The sequence below is a fragment of the Pelophylax lessonae genome (assembly GCF_965119305.1).
Source record: "Pelophylax lessonae genome assembly, chromosome: 7".
NCBI lineage: Eukaryota > Metazoa > Chordata > Amphibia > Anura > Ranidae > Pelophylax > Pelophylax lessonae.
In genome coordinates, this window is record NC_138774.1 from 233,847,596 (window position 1) to 233,868,408 (window position 20,813).

At 46.6% G+C, this 20,813-nt stretch overlaps 1 protein-coding gene across 1 annotated transcript in view; it reads left to right on the plus strand.

Annotated features, from left to right (window-relative positions):
- The window catches only part of HUWE1 (HECT, UBA and WWE domain containing E3 ubiquitin protein ligase 1), a 484,118-nt gene that overhangs the window by 94,077 nt on the left and 369,228 nt on the right, over positions 1 to 20,813 (plus strand). The window contains exons 19-21 of the mRNA XM_082264230.1: positions 255 to 432; positions 2,101 to 2,192; positions 10,674 to 10,885. Of these exons, the coding sequence (XP_082120356.1) occupies positions 255 to 432; positions 2,101 to 2,192; positions 10,674 to 10,885 (482 nt within the window). The remainder of the gene's footprint in view (positions 1 to 254; positions 433 to 2,100; positions 2,193 to 10,673; positions 10,886 to 20,813) is intronic.

Genomic DNA, 20,813 nt, shown 5'->3' on the forward strand with positions numbered 1-20,813 from the left:
TTTTGTTTATAGTTGTATATGTCACCAAAATTGTTTTCTGCTCTTTAGGTAACTTTAAACTATTTGCTAATTTCTTCCTCCTAGAGGCTTGCACTCTAATGTCCCTAGTAAAAATATACAGACGCCTTCGGATTAATTTTTCTTGGTTTTTTAGTATTACAAAATAAGTCTTTGCATTTTTTTTCTCCTAAAATTGATGTGGCCATTTCCTTAATACTAAGGATAGTCTAAAACTAAAATGTTTTGTTTAACAGGTTCCTGCTACCCGGGAAGTTCTAGGTTCCCTCCCCAATGTATTCAGTGCATTGTGTCTGAATGCCCGGGGTTTGCAGTCGTTTGTGCAGTGCCAACCTTTTGAGAGGTTATTTAAAGTGTTGCTTTCTCCGGACTACCTTCCTGCCATGCGGCGGCGGCGGAGCTCTGATCCTTTAGGTATGCACCAAAACTTTATTCAACCTAAATCCCAACTCCAAGCAAAACTGTTAATGCTTTTGGTATAGTGGGAGGATGAAGAACCTCTGTTAGATTTTTATTTCTGTATGTCATGTTTAAATTTTGAATTTCCTTTGCTGTCCTGGTGACTTTTTTTTGTATAAAAAGTGTGTGTTGATAAATCTCCCCTCACTGCAGTAAAAACGTGACAGAGGTGTTTTTTCACACAATATATAATGCCAATTCAAGCCCTTGCCTTGTTCAGTTATGCCTTCACAGATTGCTATATTGTAATTGATGCCCCTTAAATGGCAACAGCATGTAGACCCCTCCACAGATATCTAAAGCTTATCTCCCACAATGTGTTGAGTTTAACATAGTCGTTCTGACAGTTAATGCTGCAAAGAGAATTTTCTCTTTTCAGAACTAGTTTAAAGGAACAGTAAACTACACATTGTTATATCCAGTAGCAACTGGTTGGGATTAATTTACATCCATGCAATGTGAAGTTAGACCGCTTCCTAATGATAAATGTCCCCTGTGGTGTTTGCCTTAGAGAGACTGTCAAGTGCCCATTCAGGGCAAAGTGACAGTGTCTGCTGATGGCTCACCTACCCATTCTCCCTTTCTGACACCATACAGGAATACACCTTGGTTCATTTCCAGTGTTGACCCCTCATGTAATAGTGCTTCGCACTGGCAATTGTATTCTCGGGCTTGAGCACTGTCACATGGAGTAGATAACATTTTCCCCTATACCTGGAAGCCCCACTGTGTTAATGATAGAGATGGGGGGCATGGATAGGTGACCATTGCATTTATTAAGGTGTTTGCTTTAACTGTTTTAGCTGGTCTAGAAATATTGCACTTATCAAACCGTTCTTTCGTAGTTGCTGTGTCTTGTTTTATTTAATATTTATATATATATATATATATATATATATATATATATATATATATATATATATATATATATATATATAATAAAATAAAAAAAAAAAGGAAACCTGTTAAGATTGAAGCACTGGACCTTCCATTGCTGCTACTGCTTTTTTTTTTTTCTTCAGTGATGCCAGCTTCGGGACTGGTGCATGCTTGTTTTGCCTAATTGCTTGCGGAGTGATTGACCCAGAACAAGCATAAAGCCAGTGAGGTGTCAGGACAGTATATGCAATGGCACCCCCCTTGTTTCTATGTTGACATGTTCCTTTTACTTTTAAAAAGACCTTGTTAACGATTTTCTCACAGGCAGGTTGTTTTGCACCGCAGTGAAATATTTGGTCTCCTAACATCATATATACATATATATATATATATATATATATATATATATATATATATATATATATATATATATATATATATATATATATATATATATATATATATATATATATATATATATATATATATATATATATTAAATCTACAATGAATATTAACTTTTTGATATAGCAGTGCAAAACTTTCCCTTTTGTAGCTATCCAAGGCTCAGTCTTTAGCCTGAATGATCAATCCTTGGTATTTCCCCATACTCTCTAAACCACCTCTAACCCCTGCTGAAGAGACCTGTAGTGCAGATTAGAATAGTGCTCTTCAGGTCTCTAGCTGAGGGATTAAGAGGCCCGTGGTCTCTTCCAGCTTTGACCTCTCTCCGGTCTCCTGCAGGCGATACAGCCTCTAACCTGGGCAGTGCTGTTGATGAACTGATGAGGCACCAGCCCACTTTAAAAACAGATGCCACCACTGCTATCATTAAGGTAAGCCTTTTACTTATCTCTTGGGGGTGTGGGTATAATTGTTCATCTTGTTCTTAAAGTTAGCTGTAAACATGGTTGAGTTGCTTATTTAATTTTTTATTGCTTATGGTGTAAATTTTGACTACATTTCACTATAAGTTAGACTTTAAAAGAACGAGAGGCATGTATAGGAGAAATATTAACACTCCCTGCTTTTGCACCCACAACTCCCCGCCCCCCCCCCCCCCCCCCAGATAAACACCCCCCCTTCCACCTATCTCTAAACCCCCACCTATATCTTCACCCTCACCCCTCCTTCTCCACCTATCCTAGCAGCAGGGACACAGATGGCAATAAAAAGCAGGTTTTAATTTCTAACTCTTGCCCACCATATCCAAAACAAATAGTTTCTTTAGATGAACTTTGAATGATGAAATGCCAATGTATAGGAGCTGCATTTTCAGATTTAAAAATCGTGTGGAGGTTACAAGAGAGATTCTGTATTGGTGAGCTAGACATTGCACTGATGTCACAGAGCGGCTCACAGTCAGTAATTGGAACATGCTGCTGATGTTGCGTGTTGCAGTGTCTTGTGATGTGGGTTTGGGAACAAACTTTTGGGTACAGGTTTTCTCAATGCTGTTTGATGCGTAAAAAAAAAAAAAAAAATATTTGGAATCACAACTACAATTGCTGAGCTAGCACTTATGTTGTCATGATGTATTTGTCAGTTAAGATTTTGGCACATCGCTTGACTTCAAGTAGTTGTGCTGGGAGGATGCCTGTGGCTGCCAGCATCGTCCTAGTGCCATTATTTAGAGCCGTTGGATGGTTCGCTTGTAAGAGCAATCTGCGTTGCTAACTAGCCGCTCGATTGCTTTTACATGCAGCGGAATGGAAAGTCCCGCCACCTTCCGTGGCTCGCTCGGGCTCTCCCAACACACCGAGGGACCCGAGCAACCAGCCTTTGGACAGGATCAGCTTTGATCGGGTCTCCATAGCAGTAACTCGGAAACGATGAACTGACATCACTTCCAGTTTACCCGTATGTCATTGGTGCCATTTTAAATTAAAAAAATAATAAAAAGCATTGAAAAATGCAGATTTTGGTGTTTTTGAATGCTTTTAAGTGCAGGGGAGGGTTTTGGGAATGTGTGTGTGTGTGTGGGTGTGTGTGTATGTATGTGTATACTAAGAACTTACCGTAAAATTATTTTCTCTTGAGTCCCCTGACAGTCGCTGCCCGTTCAGTTAACCTTCACTAGTAGAATGTCCCAAAGCAGTGCAGGTTTGAGGGGGTGGGAAGACGCAACCAAAGAAAAGGCAACGTGCAACCAGGCCAGAATCGAAAAAAACAGCCAACAGGGCAACAAAAGCTAAACAGAAGCCAACCCTGGACAAACGCACCCCAAGAAGAGAAACGCGTCTCTGGAAAACAACCGCCACGCGCAAAACTTTGCGGCCAAAGGAAGCATCCGAGGATGCCATCACGTCAAGTGTATAAAATCTTGTGAAAGGTTGCACAGACGACCAGGTCGCCGCTTTGCACACCTGAGCCACAGAAGCCTGATGACGAAATGCCCAAGAGGCACTGACAGCGCTAGTAGAATGAGCCCTGACAGGGAAAGGAGGAACCTGAACCTTGTTTGAATAGGCCTGAACAATCATCTGTCTGATCCAGTAAGAAATGGTTGCCGCGGACGCAGCCGCATCTTCCGAGGACCCTCAGGAAGGACAAACAGGGAGTCAGACTTTTGAAAAGACTTCGAACGCTAGGCAGCATAAAACTGAAGAGCAGCTCCTAGTGGCTGATGGGTAATAGCTGAGAAACAGCCCACTAGATGTGTGTTATGTGTAAAGGCTTTTGTTAACATTTTAACTGCCTAGCCTGCTCCTGCAGAGGGTGCCATTACCAATAAGTGAAGGCTAACAATGGGCGGCGACTGTCAGAGGATGTAAGAGAAATCCAGTTTTCTCTATCGTTTGACAGACACAGCTCCATATAATTCTTGACCACTGGGACATCCCAAAGCAGTATTTGCATCAGTGGTGGGTAAACAATGCAGAAAAAGAACGTAACTCCTAACAAGTTTAAAACTTTAGCCAACCAGAGAATATAGAGCTCAACCAGGAACAGAAGATCACCTGGACAAACGCCCTCAAAGAAACAAAGTCTCTTTCAAACCGCTGCCTGCAAAACTTTGCGGTCAAAAGAAGTATCCAAATATGTCAACACATCTACTTTGTATAATTTTTTGAACGTGTGCACAGACGACCAAGTTGCCGCCTTGCAAACTTGTATCACTGATGCCTGATGGCGAAAAGCCCAAGAAGCACTCAGCGGACAAGTAGAATGCGCCTTCACAGGGAAAGGCAGAACCTGGCCCTTCAGTGAATAAGCCTGAACGACCGTCTGCCTGATCCACCTAACAAAAAGGTTCCAGAAAAAAAAACTGCTAAGATGGAAGGCCCAGCAGGGAAATGGGTCCTACTCCTAAACTAGGCAGAAAAACTGTAGGCTATAGCAGAGTGTGTGAGTGTATGCCTGCAAGGACGGCCCCATAGGCGTGGTACAGCTTTTTTCTGCCTAGTGTTTTACTCCTGTAGGGGGCAGAATAACCCAATGGTCAAGAATTATATGGAGCTGCGTCTTTCAATGAACCATAGAAAAATGTAATTTTTGACTTGCTGTAAAACTAAATTTCTCTGCTGTTCATTGACGGACACAGCTCCTGATCTGCATAACCATTGGGATATACTGCCCCCTACAGGCGTAAAACACTAGGCAGACAAAGAAATCTGGCTACGCCTATAGGCAGTCCCAGGGGTTAAACTCCCTCTCTCTGTTATAGGTACTCCGTTTTCTTACCAGGCCAGAAGAATTACAACTCCACAGAGGGGTGGGTGCTGTGTCTGTCAATGAACATCAGAGAAATGGATTTTACTGCGAGTCAAAAATCCCATTTTCTCTTTTGTTCATTGACAAACACAGCTTCTGATCTTCTTAACCATTGGGAAGTCCCAAAGCAGTGTTAAATATGAGGTGTGGGAACAGCAATGAAAACTCCAAAAGGCTAAACAGTAGTCAACCAGGAAACAGGAGCACAACCAAAACAACTGGAGCACAGCTTAAAAAAAAAAAAAAAAATATTACACCCTCAGAGGATCAGGTCTTCTTAACCAGCAGCCTGCAAAAGTTTGCTGCCAAAAGAAGCATCCACAGATGCCAACACATACAGTTTATAAGACTTTGTGAAAGTGTGTACCGGCAACCAGGTGGCGGCCTTGCAAACCTGCGTCACTGACTTCTGACAAAAGACCCAGGAGGCACTAAGCACCCGAGTAGTGTGCGCCTTGACAGGGAAAAGAGGGACCCGAACCCTGATGGATTAGGCCTGATCTTTCTGATCCATCTTGAAATGGTCGGAGAGGAAATGGACAACCCTTTCCGAAGGCCCATCCATGAGCACAAATAGGGAGTCGGACATCCTAAGAGACTCCATAGCTGTCAAGTATACCCTAAATGCCCGGACCACATCCAAGGCATTCAATGCAATTTCCTGCAGGTGTTTAGGCTTGTGACACTGGGAAGGCAACACAATATCTTCAAATGAAAATCCGAGACAACGTAAGCAAAAGAATCTCCTGAAGACTCCCAAAGGGAGGTTTCTGGAGGACCGAAAGCACCAAATTGAAATCCCAAGGCGGCAATGGAGATGGCACTGGGGGAACGAAAATGTCAGACACTGAAGAAAGGTACGCACCAGGAAGTGTGTGGCCAAGGGTCGTTGGAAGAAGACCGCCAAAGCTGACATCTGGCCCTTGATACCCAAGGCAAATTTCTGTTCAACCCTCCTTTTGAAGGTTAAGTTCAGAGCCACCGAAAGAGCAAAGACTCTCACCATGCAATGTACATCTTCCACGTACGATGATAGAGCTTCCTAAAAGTTGATTTCCTAACAAAGCGTTGCAATCACCAACTCAGATAAACCTTTATTCTTCAGCACCTGGCCTTAAACAGCCAAGCCATCAAAGTCCGAATGTAATGCAGGTTGGAGGATTGGTCCTTGGGACAGAAGATCCTCCCTGAGAGGAAGCGTCCAAAGAACGTCGGCGACCAGCTGCACCATCTCTGTACCAAGCCTGGCGAGGCCAGTACAGATCCACTAAGAACACCAGAATTCCTTCTGCCTCAATCGTGCGTAGAAGTCTTGGAAGAAGCTTGAGAGGTGGGAAGGCATAAATCAGTCGATACTGACCCCGCGGGGTCACAGACACGTCTGTGGTGTCTGCTAGAGTATCCCGTGACCAAGCCACAAACCTCTGCCAACAGATCCACCTTGGGGATGCCCCACCAGAGACGCAACTGATGAAAGCCCTCCGGATGAAGGGACCACTCCCCTTGGTCCAACGCATGCCAGTTTTCCACTCCGGGTAGGTGTACTGTGGAAACTGCTGGAACTAACTGTTCTGCCTACTTTAAAATGCCGGCTACCTCTAGAGCCACCAGGACACTTCTTGTGCCCCCTTGGTGATTGGCATAAGCCACGGCCGGGACATTGTCCGATTAAATGTGCATAGGACATCCCTGAAGACGATCCGTCCAATGATCCAGACATAGTCTGATCGCTCGGAGTTCCAATACATTGTTTAGAAGTCTCGATTCTTCCAGTGTCCAGATCCCCTGAGCAGAGTGTTAGCTGAGGATACCTCCCCAGCCGGACAGGCTGGCATCCATGGTTATCACTGACCAATACAAGGGGGAGGAAGGATTTTCCCAGCCGAAGCGCCAGAGAACGAAGCCCCCATATCAGGGACTCCTTCGTTCCCCAGCTCAGCCAGATCTCATTGTCCAGGGACTGCGGAGTCTTGTCGCATTTGGTCAGAATATCCCTTTGCAAGGACCTCGTTTGGAACTGTGCAAACGGAACCGCCTCAAAAAGGTAGACACCATTAGGCCCAACACCTGCACGCAAGTCCGTAGGTATGACCATCTGCTGCACAGCAGGAGATGAATTGCAGCCTGCAATTTCTGGAGTTTGTCCAGAGGAAGAAGCACTCTGGCCAAGGCAGAGTCAGACCCGGATAGTCCAGCTTTGTGGACAGAACCAGGGCAGACTTCTGAAAATTCAGAATCCAGCCGAACTCCCGCAGGGTTCGTATGGCGATTTCCAGGTTGTCCACCAGAGCAGTGGGAGACTCCGCTCGCATAAGGTCGTCCAAGTAGCCCAGTACCGAGATCCCTCGTTGGATTAACAATGCTAGCACCGTTGCTAAAACTTTTGTGAAGACCCGAGGAGTAGAGGCGAAACCAAAGGGTAACGCCACATACCGATAATGCTCCTCTCCCACGGCAAAGCGGAGGAAGCGCTGGTGACCGGCACACATATTAGAATGTGAAGGTAAGCATCCTTGCTGTCGATGGAGGCAAGTTAAGCCCGCTGACACAGGGATGCCACCACCGTGCGAATGGACTCCATTCTGAACTTCTGCACCCGCACAAAGCAGTTCAGTGCCTTGAGGTACAGGATTGGACACACCTTGACTTCCTTCCTGGGAACTGTTGACAGGTTTGAGCAAAAACCTTGAAAACATTCTGGAGTCGGAACCGGGACAATCACCCCTTGAAGCAACAAGTCTTGTACCACCCCAAACTGACCCTGTAAGCGGTCCGGGGACAGGCGGAAGTTGAAAGGAAAGAACCTTGCTGGGAGAGGAGAGCGAAACTCGATCTCGTAGCCAGACCGAATGATTTGGTGGATCAGGGAAGTCCACGGGTTCAGAAACCAGCAAAGACGTCCCCCCCCCCCGCCCCCGTGAGACCTTTAATGAGGGGTCACCCAGGTAAGCTCTAAACAGGCTATCTCCTTAAAAAGGGAACATCAGTCAGGGCATTTTTACAAGTCTGATCGGCAGACCAGCATTTGAGCCAAAAGACATGCAGAAGGACCACTGCCGAAACAGAGAGCCAAACCACTAGGGGAGCCGCATCCAAAGAGGCATCACGGATGAACTGCACCTCCTAGAACAGCTGGTCTGCCAGCTTAGCAAAGGCAGGGGAGAGAACTTCTCCCTCCACAGTCAGTTCATAAAAGCTTAGCCCACTCGGTCAGAGTTTGACACAAGGGCAATGGGGAATACCAGCCTCAGTGCTAAAACCAACAAGTGTATATATTGCAGGCTACAGCCTTTGCTTTCCCATCAGCCATATCCTTAAAGGGCGGGGATTCTTCAACCGCAATCATGGTTGCCTTGTTCAATCTTGAAACTGGAGTGTCCACCATCGATGGAACAGTTTACTTTGTAATAAGGGACTCCTCAATCACTTAGGGAACCCATTGGGGACACTCTGGTCGTCCCCACTCTTTAGCGATAATTTTGTCAAAATGGGTGGGGAAAGAAAACTGCTCTGCCACTTTAGATGGCTTGAGTGTGCCAAAAAGCACCTGCGCCTCCATTTCCGCTGCAGCCTCCATCTTTTATGTCTCACGCACAGATAAAATCAGTGCGTCTACTAGCGCCTTTTCGTGGGCGGTTGTAGATGTGGGGGAATAATCCTCATTACGAGAGGATTCCGGATGTGTGGTTACAAACACAGCAAGGTGAGCCACATACGCGGGAGCCAAATCGCATTCAGGATCTAATGAGGCAGATGAGGCGGGGGGTGGTTTTTGCTAGCACGTCGCCCAAAAGCCACCTACACCCTGGAAACAAGACTCCAGGACCGCCGTCAGTGTATTGGTGGATGGTTGGGACCCAGACGGCCCCGTAGCCTCAGAGAGGGGATCAGGTATAGAGATGTGCTCCAAAAGACTCCATGAGTCACCAGGGGGACCCCACAAAAAAGGTGAAAACCCCGGTCACCAGGCACAAAATGATCCTTAGCAGAGGGAGAGAACCCCACCAGACTCGCCACCCAGCAGAAACGGTTACCTGCAGCCACCAGGATATTCTGCACTGCAAACGCGATGATCTGGAAGAAAATCCAGAAGTGCGCACCAGGGGATGAGGAGGGGCTCCTGCCGCAAATCCCCACCCACGGGGCTCCACTTTTATGGCAGCCGTTCAATGACAAACCACCAAAAAATGGCCAACATGCATAGAAAACACAGGCTACAACAAATGGTAGGACCACGAGGCTTCCAGTGACCTAGGAGGGATCCCTAGGCCTAAAGGACGGGGTGCCCCAACAAGGTTCAAGAAGGCCCATGGGCATGGGTATAGCCAGATTATTTTTCTGCCTAGTGACCTACTCCTGTAGGGGGCAGTATAACCCAATGGTTATGAAGATTTGGAGATGTGTCCGTCAATAAATGAAAGAGAAATGCATTTTTCCCAAAAATTGCTTTTAAAAAACTGCTGCACAAATACTGTGCGACATAAAAGAAAAAAGCAAAACCCACCAATTTTTTTCTCTAGGGCCTCTGCTTTTTAATAATATATAATGTTTGGGGATTCTTATACATTTTCCAGCAAAATATACTGATTGTTACATGTGAACAAAGTGCCACAAATAGCCTGCAGCTTAAGTGGTTAAAATGGGATTCCAGCCCAATATACTTTTTGTACACACACACACATTTTTTACATTTTATTTCAAAAAGACAAAAAATAACCCAATTTTTTTTGTAAAATTGAAAAGATGTTATGCTGAGCAAATGGATACCAAACATGTCATGCTTTAAAATTGGGCACATACGTGCAGCGGCAACAAACAATGTAAATTTTACTATCGGCGACGCAGTAAATGTTTTAACAGGTTACAACTTTAGATTTACAGGGGAGGTCTAGTGCTAGAATTATTGCTATTGATCAGATGGTTTGCAGCGATGCCTCACATGTGGGGCAATCACTGTTTGCACGTGAGCACAGAGGCACTTTGTTTTTTTTTAACACACACACACACACACACATTCTAATGTGTGTGTGTATATAGTGTGTGTGTATGTATATGTGTATGTGTGTGTGTGTATATATATATATATATATATATATATATATATGTATGTATATATATATATATATATATATATATATATATATATATATATATATATATATATATATATATATATATATATATATATATCTTACCGTAAAATCCTTTTCTCTGAAGTTCATTGACAGACGCACCACCCTCCCCTGTATCTTGAGTTGGTTGGGGTTTTTCCTCTAAACACTGCTTGCAATGAAACCGAGGGCTATAGGGCAGAGTGTGGGTGTATGCCTGCAGTCACTGCCCCATAGGCATGGTAAAGCTTGTCCCTGCCTAGTGTTCTACTCCTTTAGGGGGCATCCTAATGCAATGTTTAAGAATTATATGGAGCTGCGTCGGTCAAACTTCAGAGATATGGATTTTACGGTAAGACAAAAATCAAGTTTTTTTTTTTTTTTTATGCTACATATTCTAATTACAGCGCAGTGCAGGATATATATCTTGTAGTTAAATGTTGATTTCTCAGGATAAGATGTTATTATTACAATGTTATCTGTCCTTTTTAGCTTTTGGAAGAAATATGCAATCTTGGTAGGGATCCAAGGTATATTTGTCAAAAGCCATCAATTCAAAAGGCTGATGGCACAACTTCTGCTCCACCACCACGGTCTAACCATGCTGCCGAAGAGGCTTCCAGTGAAGATGAGGAAGAGGAGGAGGTGCAAGCTATGCAGAGCTTCAGCACCAACCAGCAGAGTGATGTTGAGCAAAGTCAGCAGTAAGTATGCCGCCCGAAGGGCAGTGGCTAAGGGTATCCAGGAGTGATCATTCTGTAGTGCCAGGAATGCCAATTATAAGTAATATGTAGTTCAATTTATACAACTGTGGAATGTAGGCACCTTAGTGAAGTGCACTAAATAGGCCTGCGTGTTTCTTCTGAAACGTATAGCTTCTTTGTGTGGTGTGTTAACCCAAAGGGCTATTAAATCTTGAATATCCATAATACAAACATCAGGACCTATTACTGTTCAAATTGAAAATTCGGTTTGGTTATCAGCAAAGCTATTTGCATGTTCTTGAACAAATCATTCTATTGGAATGCTGTGCCCTTTTCACATGGGACAGATTCTGTTCCAATTAGCACGGGATCCGCGCACAGATCCCCCTGCTGATCGGAGCAGAGTAGGCTGATGACACCTTGCCCTCACAGACAGCCCACTCTGCTCTATGGGCAGCCGAGGAAAATGGACTCTTATCTATTTGCATCTAACTATGCTCTGATCTGTAAAAAAATATACAAAGTATATTCCCCGCGTCAAGGGTTAAAAAAAAATATATAAAATGTGTGAAAAATATATTTCGCTATGTGACGAAACGCGTCAGTTTGGAACGCATAGCGTCATCATGTAGGGTCAGCTGGAACGCAAGCCGGAAATGCCGCTCGCCACTCTGCAAAGGGGACGCGCAGCCTGGACAAGCCGACCACGGACCACCACGGATTTTCTTATTCTACAAATTCCTTGCCTTTTAACCCAATGTAGTGGGTAATAAACTCATTTTGAACATACTACACTATATGGAGCTTTTGTTTCCTTTAAAAATTGCCATACTACCATGTGAGGAGGACCCAGTTTACTAATCCAGACCAGCCTATAGGAGGAAAAAGGGGGAATCCATCCCAGCCCAGGGGGCACCTAAGCGCGAATGGTCCTAGTGCTGTAAAGCACAAAGGACCCACTGGTTTTGGTAAGTGATTTTATCTAGCCACAAATCACGGCGAAACGGATTGATGTCACAGAAGGACAATCACGTTTAAGCATCTGCACCTTGAATTGCATTTGAACCATACAAAGACTCTTTTCTCTTACGTCCTCCGACAGTCGCCGCCTCTTCATATTCGTCACTAATGGGGTTATTGACCTTTGCTCCGTAGGAGTAGCTAGGCAACAGAATATATTAATATCAAAGCTTTTAGCATATCCCACCCCCAGGGGGTGGTCCCCTCAGTAAATACCTCCCTGCTTCCTGCATACCAACTCAGTTTCATATGCCTAGCTCAGGAGTACGCAGGCTGTTCCTGTGCTGGGGCTCTTAGTCTCAGCCACTTTTCTCTTCTTTGGTTTTTTCTCTTTCTTTTACTTAGCTGTTTATTTCCAGCGTTAGTTCTTCTGATGAAGCTGATCGTGCGGAGCTGGGTCTCAGTCTGGCCACCCTGGTTCTCAGGGCCAGGGGCTTCCCAGCCTGCCATCGAGCGTTCAGCTTAGGTTTTGCCCTGGCACATTGAACGACCCATCCCTGTTCGCTGCAGGGATGCTATCGGTGAGGTGGCTACCTCACTGGACGCCATTGCGGTTTCGCACCGCAACTCCACTGCGTCATGCTTGCGACACTCCCTGTCTTCAGTACTGCGGTTTGGTCGCTGGAGCAGGCTCCCCACGCCATCCGGACTGGTAAGTGTATCTCTATGTGGGGACCTGTCTTTTTTGGGTGTCAGTCTGGGACTGTGTGACCCTGCATGTCTGTGTGGCTGCTGTGCTCCCTGTCAGCTCCTGTGTGCACTTGCTGCCTGTGTGTGGGCTGTGAGGGGGGGGGTGTCATATGAAGCAGTAAGATTTTAGACATGCTGTGCGGCGATCCGCCTTTTTTCTGGGGCAAAAATTATGGTGGCAGGTCCTGTGAGGTACTGCACAACGTTTTTGGCGCCAAACGCCGCCAATTTGAGCGGCGATCGATCCCACATGTCAGCGCCATGTTCTCTTTGCCCAGGGTTTTGTCCTCAGCCGAGCGGCCATGTTTGTGTAGCCTTGCAGAGGCTTCATAGGGGCGGTCAGTCTTGCATCACTTCCTTTTCCTCTGGGACAGCGATCGGTGCAGCAGCCTGTGTGAGCTCTCCAGGTTTTATATCTCCTTTTTTCCTGTATTCCTTGCCCAGTTTCTTATCCCTGTGGGGGTCATTGTGCTCAGTGGGTGCAGTGGGCAGCGCTCGCCACGATCTTAAAGGGGCAGTACCCTTTATTAATTATTTTGCTGGGGCATGGATTCTCAGGATTGCAAGTTTCCTCCCACCCTGGTGGGGGGCCAAGGGGCTGCTGCTTCCCCCGAGGGGGCTGATCTGGCCACTATTGTGGCTAACTTAGCTGCTCAGGTGCAGATGCTGGTGGCTGATCGATCCACTAAACGGCCCAGGGTGTCTATTTCCTCTGATTCAGAGGGAGATGGGGCTGCTATGGCTGGAGTGCCCTTCTCAGGGTCTCACTCATCCCTGGACCTTGTGGGGTCTGACGGGGAGGCTGAGGTGGAAGGGGTTGATAATTCTCCCCCTGGCTCGTCTGAAGAGCTTGCACTCATGGATGAGTTGGTTGCTTCTATCAAGCAAACGCTGCATTTGCAGGATGAACCATGTCCTCCTGCTTTGATGTCCTCTTATGGGACGCAGAGGAAACGCAAAACATCGCTGGTTTTTCCTTGCTCTACGGATTTTCAGCACACGGTTGATGAGCAATGGCGCAATATAAAAAAGCCTTTTGCTGTGCGGAGTAGGTTCAAGCTGCGTTATCCCTTTACACCGGCTACTGATGAGCGTTGGTGTGTACCGCCTCAGGTGGATCACGCGGTGGCGATTTTGAATAAATCAACTGCGATCCCTGCTGAGGATACCCCGGTGTTCCGGGACCCGACGGACAGGAGATTGGAATCTCTGGCCCGTCATGCCTATACGGTTGCTGGCTCTATGCTGAAGCCTATTTTTGCTTCCATTATGGCAGCCCAGGCTATTGCGGATTGGACGCAGGTGCTCAGGTGCATTCTGGTGGCTGACTCTGCCCCGCCGACAACTTTGGCTATGGTGGATCAGATTCATCAGGGTGTCATGTATTTGTGTGATGCGGACTTGGATTTAGTCCCTTTGGCGGCGCGCCTTTCTAATGTGGCGGTCTTGAACCGTCGCCTGATATGGTTGAAATGTTGGCCGGTTGACCAATCTTCTCGCAAGACTCTGGCAAATTTGCCCTACGCGGGATCTCGCCTTTTTAGCGAATCTTTGGATACTCTGATAAAGGGTATTTCTGGGGGTAAGAGCACTCTTGCCCCAATCTCACAAGAATAAGTTTGTTCGCGGTAAGAAGAATGCTTCGTTTAGGCCCTCTCAGGGGTCCTTTCGTGCCTTTCGGTCGCACTATAAGGGCAAGCCCTTCAAAGGCCAAGGCTCCCAGAAAAAGCCGTGGGCGGGTAAGCAGAAGGCCGGCCAGTCCGGATCAGCTGCCCATAACAATGCGGCCTGAAGGGGCGCCCTCACCCGTTTCTAGGGTGGGGGGACGTTTCCTCGGTTTTCTTCAACCCTGGCTGGACCGCATTCGGGACAGGTGGGTTCAGGAAATCGTTCGATCTGGATACAAGATCGAGTTTCTCTCTCGGCCGGCAGGCAGATTTTTCCTCTCAAACCTTCAGCTGACTCGAGCGCTTGCAGGATCTGCACCTGGCGGTGCGGAACCTGCGGGCCCAGGGAGTGGTGGTTCCGGTGCCTCATCGGGACAGATTTCGGGGGTTCTATTCCAATCTGTTCACTGTGCCCAGAAAGGAGGGCAAAGTACGTCCGATTCTGGACTTAAAAGCTCTGAACCGCTTTGTGCGGGTTTGCAAGTTTCGCATGGAATCCCTGCGCTCGGTGGTGGCTGCCCTGGTTACTGGGGAATTCATGGCCTCCATCGACTTGAAGGATGCGTACCTACACATCCCCATTTTCGAGGGTCACCAGAGGTACCTTCGATTTGCCATTGCGGAGGATCGTTCTCAATTCGTGGCGTTAACCTTCGGTCTCGCTTCGGCTCCGCGGGTTTTCACCAAGGTGCTTGCGCCGGTTCTGGCTTTACTGAGAGCCCAGGGCATTTCTGTCCTGGGGTATCTGGACGATATCCTGATTCGGTCCGCGACCAGTCAGGGTCTGGTGAACGACCTGTCCATCACGATGCAGACTCTGCAGGAATTCGGCTGGACGATAAATTTTCCAAAATCGACGTTGTGTCCGTCGGTTCATCTTCCCTACCTGGGGATGATTCTGGACTCTGTTCAGGCGAAGGTCTTCCTGCCGGAAGACAAGCTTCGGACACTTCAGTGTGATGTCAGGTCCCTCAGGGACAATCAGTGCTCGTCCCTCCGGACGTGTATGAGGTGTCTGGGATTGATGGTTTCGGCCTTCGAGGCGATTCCCTTCGCCGAGTTTCACGCACGGGAACTTCAGGCGGAGGTCCTGGCCAAGTGGGACGGGCGTCCGCAATCTCTGGATCTGCGGCTGTCGTTAAGCCATCTCACCCGAAGGGGTCTTTTGTGGTGGCTCCAGTCCCCGGCGGTGTCGGGGGGCAAGTCCTTTCGTCCTTTGTCGTGGACGGTGATCACCACGGATGCCAGCCTGTCGGGCTGGGGTGGTGTTCTGGGCGTTTTGTCCGCCCAGGGAACTTGGTCGGAGGAGGAATCCTCCCTTCCGATCAACATTCTGGAATTGCGAGCGATAAATCTGTCTTCTGCGTTGGACGGATAGGCCTCAGGGCCGTCCAGTTCGGGTGCAGACGGACAATGCCACAGCGGTGGCCTACATCAACCACCAAGGGGGCACCAGGAGTGCCCGGGCGGCTCGGGAAGTAGCCGACATTCTGTCTTGGGCCGAGACGTACGTCCCGGCGATCTCTGCGGTTCACATTCCGGGGGTGGAAAACTGGCAGGCGGATTATCTGAGCCGCCAGACCCTGGACCAGGGAGAATGGTCCCTTCACCCGGATGTCTTCCAGATATTGTGCGCGAAGTGGGGGTCCCCAGATGTGGAATTGTTCGCGTCTCGTCTAAATCACAAGGTGGAAAGGTTCGTGGCAAGGACGCGTGATCCTCGGGCAGACGCCTCGGACGCGTTAGTGACGCCCTGGCATCAGTATCGCCTGATGTATGCCTTTCCACCGATTCAGCTGCTGTCCAGGTTCCTTCGCAGGTTGGCCTCGGAACCGAAAACGGTGATTCTGGTGGCACCGGACTGGCCTCGCCGGTCTTGGTACGCAGACCTCGTGAATCTGGCGGTCGACGCTCTGTGGCGTCTGCCTCTTCGAGAAGACCTTCTGTCTCAAGGACTGATATTCCATCCTGCTTTACAGTCGCTGGCTTTTTCGGCCTGGCTGTTGAAAGCCAGGTCCTGAAGGATAGGGGTCTCCCCCCTGAGGTCATTCCCACTTTGATCAAGGCCAGGAAGGCCTCTTCAGGGAAGATTTACTACCGTACTTGGAAGGCGTATTTTGCCTGGTGTGAGTCCAGGGGGTATTCCCCTCGCTCATACTCTGTATCGAGAGTGTTGGCCTTCCTTCAAACGGGCGTGGACCAGCGTTTAGCATTGGCCACGATTAAGGGTCAGATTTCTGCGCTGGCCGTTCTTTCAACGCCCCGTGGCGTCTAACTCTTTGGTTAGCACCTTTGTTCAAGGGGTGCGACATTTGGTTCCTCCTAGGAGGGAGCCTTTGCCTCCATGGGATTTGAACCTTGTTCTGTCCGTGTTGCAACATGCTCCTTTTGAAAATATCACGGAGATCTCGTTGTCTTTGTTGTCCAAGAAGGTTGCCTTCTTGGTGGCGATCACTTCGGCTCGCAGGGTGTCGGAGCTGGCGGCCTTGTCCTGCAAGTCTCCGTATTTGGTGATTCACTTGGATAAGGTGGTCTTGCGACCTAACCAGTCTTTTCTTCCGAAGAGGATCTCGGAATTTCACATCAATGAGGACATTGTCTTGCCTTTGCTTTGCGCGAAGCCTAAGCATCCGAAGGAGGTGGCTTTGCATTCCTTGGATGTTGTGGCGATCAGGGTTTACCTGTCTTCGACTAAATCCTTTCGCAAGTCTGATTCCCTCTTTGTCCTTCCTGAGGGACCTCGGAAGGGCATGGCGGCGTCGGCTTCTACCATCGCCAAATGGATCAGACCATTGAGCAGGTCTATGCTTTGAGGGGGAAGGTTCCTCCCGTGCCTGTGAGGGCGCACTCTACTAGATCTCTGAGTACGTCTTGGGCCTGTCATCATCGGGCTTCTGTGGACCAGGTGTGTAAGGCGGCGACTTGGTCGTCCGTTCACACCTTCTCAAAATTTTACAGAGTGGATGTTCAGGCATCGGCAGATGCTTCTTTTGGCCGTAAAGTCCTTAGTGCGGCGGTGCCTTAGGGTCCCTTGTTTGGGCCCTTGGCTGTTGGGGTGTTTTTACCCCTGGGTTACTTGTTTTTTCCTGGGTTGTTGCTCCTGTTGAGCACGTTTTCCTGTTGCCCAGTTGGTTCTCTTACTTTGGTAAGGTTCCTTTCTCTGATGTGGGTACTGCGTTGCTTTATGCGCGGCTGCTTTTTTTCCCTCCCTCATGTCTACACTGCTTTGGGACGTCCCCATTAGTGACGAATATGAAGAGGCGGCGACTGTCGGAGGACGTAAGAGAAAACGGAATTTTTGTAAAATCTTACCTGTAAAATTCCTTTCTCTGAGTCCTCCGACAGTCGCCGCCCCTGCCCCTCTTTTGGGGTTTGTTTATGTACTCTACTGCTATTCTACTGAAACTGAGTTGGTATGCAGGAAGCAGGGAGGTATTGACTGAGGGGACCACCCCCTGAGGGTGGGATATGCTAAAAGCTTTGATATTAATATATTCTGTTGCCTAGCTACTCCTACGGAGCAAAGGTCAATAACCCCATTAGTGACGAATATGAAGAGGCGGCGACTGTCGGAGGACTCAGAGAAAGGAATTTTACAGGTAAGATTTTACAAAAATTCTGTGTTTTTGATCTTCTTGAGCACCAAATCACTACATATATATATATATATATATATATATATATATATATATATATATATATATATATAAAATATAATATGGACTTTTATATACCAACAGTCACGATTTATTTATTTATTTTTTTCACACATTTTATATATATTTCTTTGGTTTTTCCAATATTGCTATATCCATTTTACTGTATATTTATTTATTCTTGTCACTTCCTTAATCATTGAGATATATACTTGGTATCATTCATACACTATTCATCAGCAAGCGCTGTAGTTAGCTTTTTCAAAGCTAATCCCATCTATGCTCTGATCTGCCTAAATAGAAGTGGACGGGTCCCGTTCCTTTTATTTTTTTTCTCTATCCAGATCAGATGGAACCAAGAGGTAGCTGGGTAATGGTCAGTTTTACACATGCCTGCTTAAAGGAATGCATAGACCTTCCAATCGGGTCTGTCTGGAAAAACTGACAGATGAAACTGATCGGATCACCCATGTGAAAAGGGCCATAATCCTATTTGCTTTTTGTGATTTTATTAACCTTTGTCCTGGTTATCTAGGTTTCATTGACCACGAGGCATGAAAGGGTTTCACATTTATTGAATAAATGTTTAACCACTTGCCGACCGCCGCACGACTATCTACGTCGGCGGTCAGCCCCTCACAGGCAAACTAACGTAGGGCTACGTTGCTTGCTTGTGAGGGTCTAGGGAGCGAGCGCGCGCCCCCCGGGGCGCGCTCCCGCGTGGTCACGGACCCCCCCCCCCCGCGCGTGTGACCAGCGGACCCGATGTCCGCCGGTCACTCGGCGATCGGCGGGGGAGAGGGAGAATGTCAGGCAGCTTGTGTAAACAAACTGCCTGTCATTCTCCTCGCTGCAAAGACACTGATAAAACGGATCTGGTATGTAGATCCGTTGATCAGTGTCCTTACAGCTAGAGCCACAGCCAATCACAGTAGAAACCACGCCCCTAGGGACACACACAGCCCCTCCCTTCCAAATAAAGTTAACCCCTTCACTACCAGTGTATTTTTACAGTAACAGTGCATATGTATAGCACTGATTACTGTAGAAATGTCACTGGTAACCCCAAAAGTGTCAAAAATGTCAGTCAAGGGTCCGATCTGTCCGCCGCAATGTCGCAGTACCGCAAAAAAAATCGCAGATCGCCGCCATTACGCGTTAAAAAAAAAAACAACAAAAATGACAAAAATCTTTCCCTTTGTTAGTAAACGCGATAACTTTTGCGCAAACCAATCAAAATACGCTTTTTGCGATTTTTTTTTTTTGCCAAACATAGGTAGCATAAAATAAATTGGCCGAAAATTTTTAAAAATTTTGATTTTTACATTTTTTTTGGGGGGAATTTCATATAAAAAATGTGAAAAATATTGCTATTTTTGCAAAATTGACGCTCTTTTTTTGTTTATAGCGCGTGATCAAAAAATCGCACAGGTGATCAAATACCACCCAAAAGAAATCTCTGTTTGTGGGAAAAAAAGGACGTCAAATTCGTTTAGGTACAGCGTCGCACGACTGCGCAATTATGCGTTAAATTCACGCAGTGCCGAATCGCAAAATACCCCCTGGTCGGAATGGGGGTAAAATCTTCCGGGGCTTAAGTGGTTAAAGACTGGCCTTTTTAAATTGTACAGATGTGCATATAGTGGGGGCAGTTAGTAATGATAGGAAGCCTCAAATGATGCAAAATGAATTATTGGGGCAGGGATTCTTAACATTTTCAAGCTTTTTCAGCTGTAGCTGCTGCTGGAATACAAAGGAAGTTCTGGCTGTCATTTTGACAGCTGGTAATTGCTGGCAAGGTGTGGTGGTAAATCATGTGATTTCCGTCACACACGAAGACATCACATGCCGAAGGGATCTCGCATGGCCTCAAAACATTGCACTTTACCGATGTGATGTGGCAGCTCAATTGTTTATAAACGGTGATTGTACCTGCGCTATGAGTTTGTTTTGATCAGTGTCCTGTCAATTATGGTATGTTCACAACCATGTGTAAATAATTAACACATAATGGAAAAAAATTGAAATTGAAGCTGCTGCTAATGTGAAAGCTTAACCACTTAAGCCCTAGAAGATTTTACCCCCTTCCTGACCAGGGGGTATTTTGCGATTCGGCACTGCGTGACTTTAACGGACAATTGCGTGGTCGTGCGAAGCTGTACCTAAACGAATGTGACGTCCTTATTTCCCTACAAACAGAGCTTTCTTTTGGTGGTATTTGATCACCTGTGCGATTTATTTTTTTTTTTTTTGATCATACGCTATAAACAAAAAAAAGAGCGTCAATTTTGCAAAAATAGCAATATTTTTCACATTTTTTTAATTTGAAATTCCCCCCCCCCAAAACAATGTAAAAATCAAAATTTTTTAACATTTTCGGCCAATTTGTTTTATGCTACCTATGTTTGGTAAAAAAAAATCGCAAAAAGCGTATTTTGATTGGTTTGCGCAAAAGTTATCGCGTTTACTAACAAAGGGAAAGATTTTTGTAATTTTTGTTTGTTTTTTTTTTTTAAAGCTTAATGGCGGCGATCTGCTATTTTTTTTTTTTGCGACATTGCGGCGGACAGATCGGACCCTTGACTGACATTTTTGACACTTTTGGGGTTACCAGTGACATTACTGCAGTAATCAGTGCTATACATATGCACTGTTACTGCAAAATGACACTGGCAGTGAAGGGGTTAACTTTATTTGAGAGGGAGGGGCTGTGGGTGTCCCTAGGGGCGTTATTCTAACTGTGATTGGCTGTGAGTTGAGCTGTAGAAACAGTGATCAACGGTCCTACATAGTTGAACCGTGTGATCACAGTTTCTACACAGGGGAGAATGACAGGCGGCTTGTTTACACTAGCCGCCTGACTTTTTCCCTCTGCAGCGGCGATCGCAGAGTGAC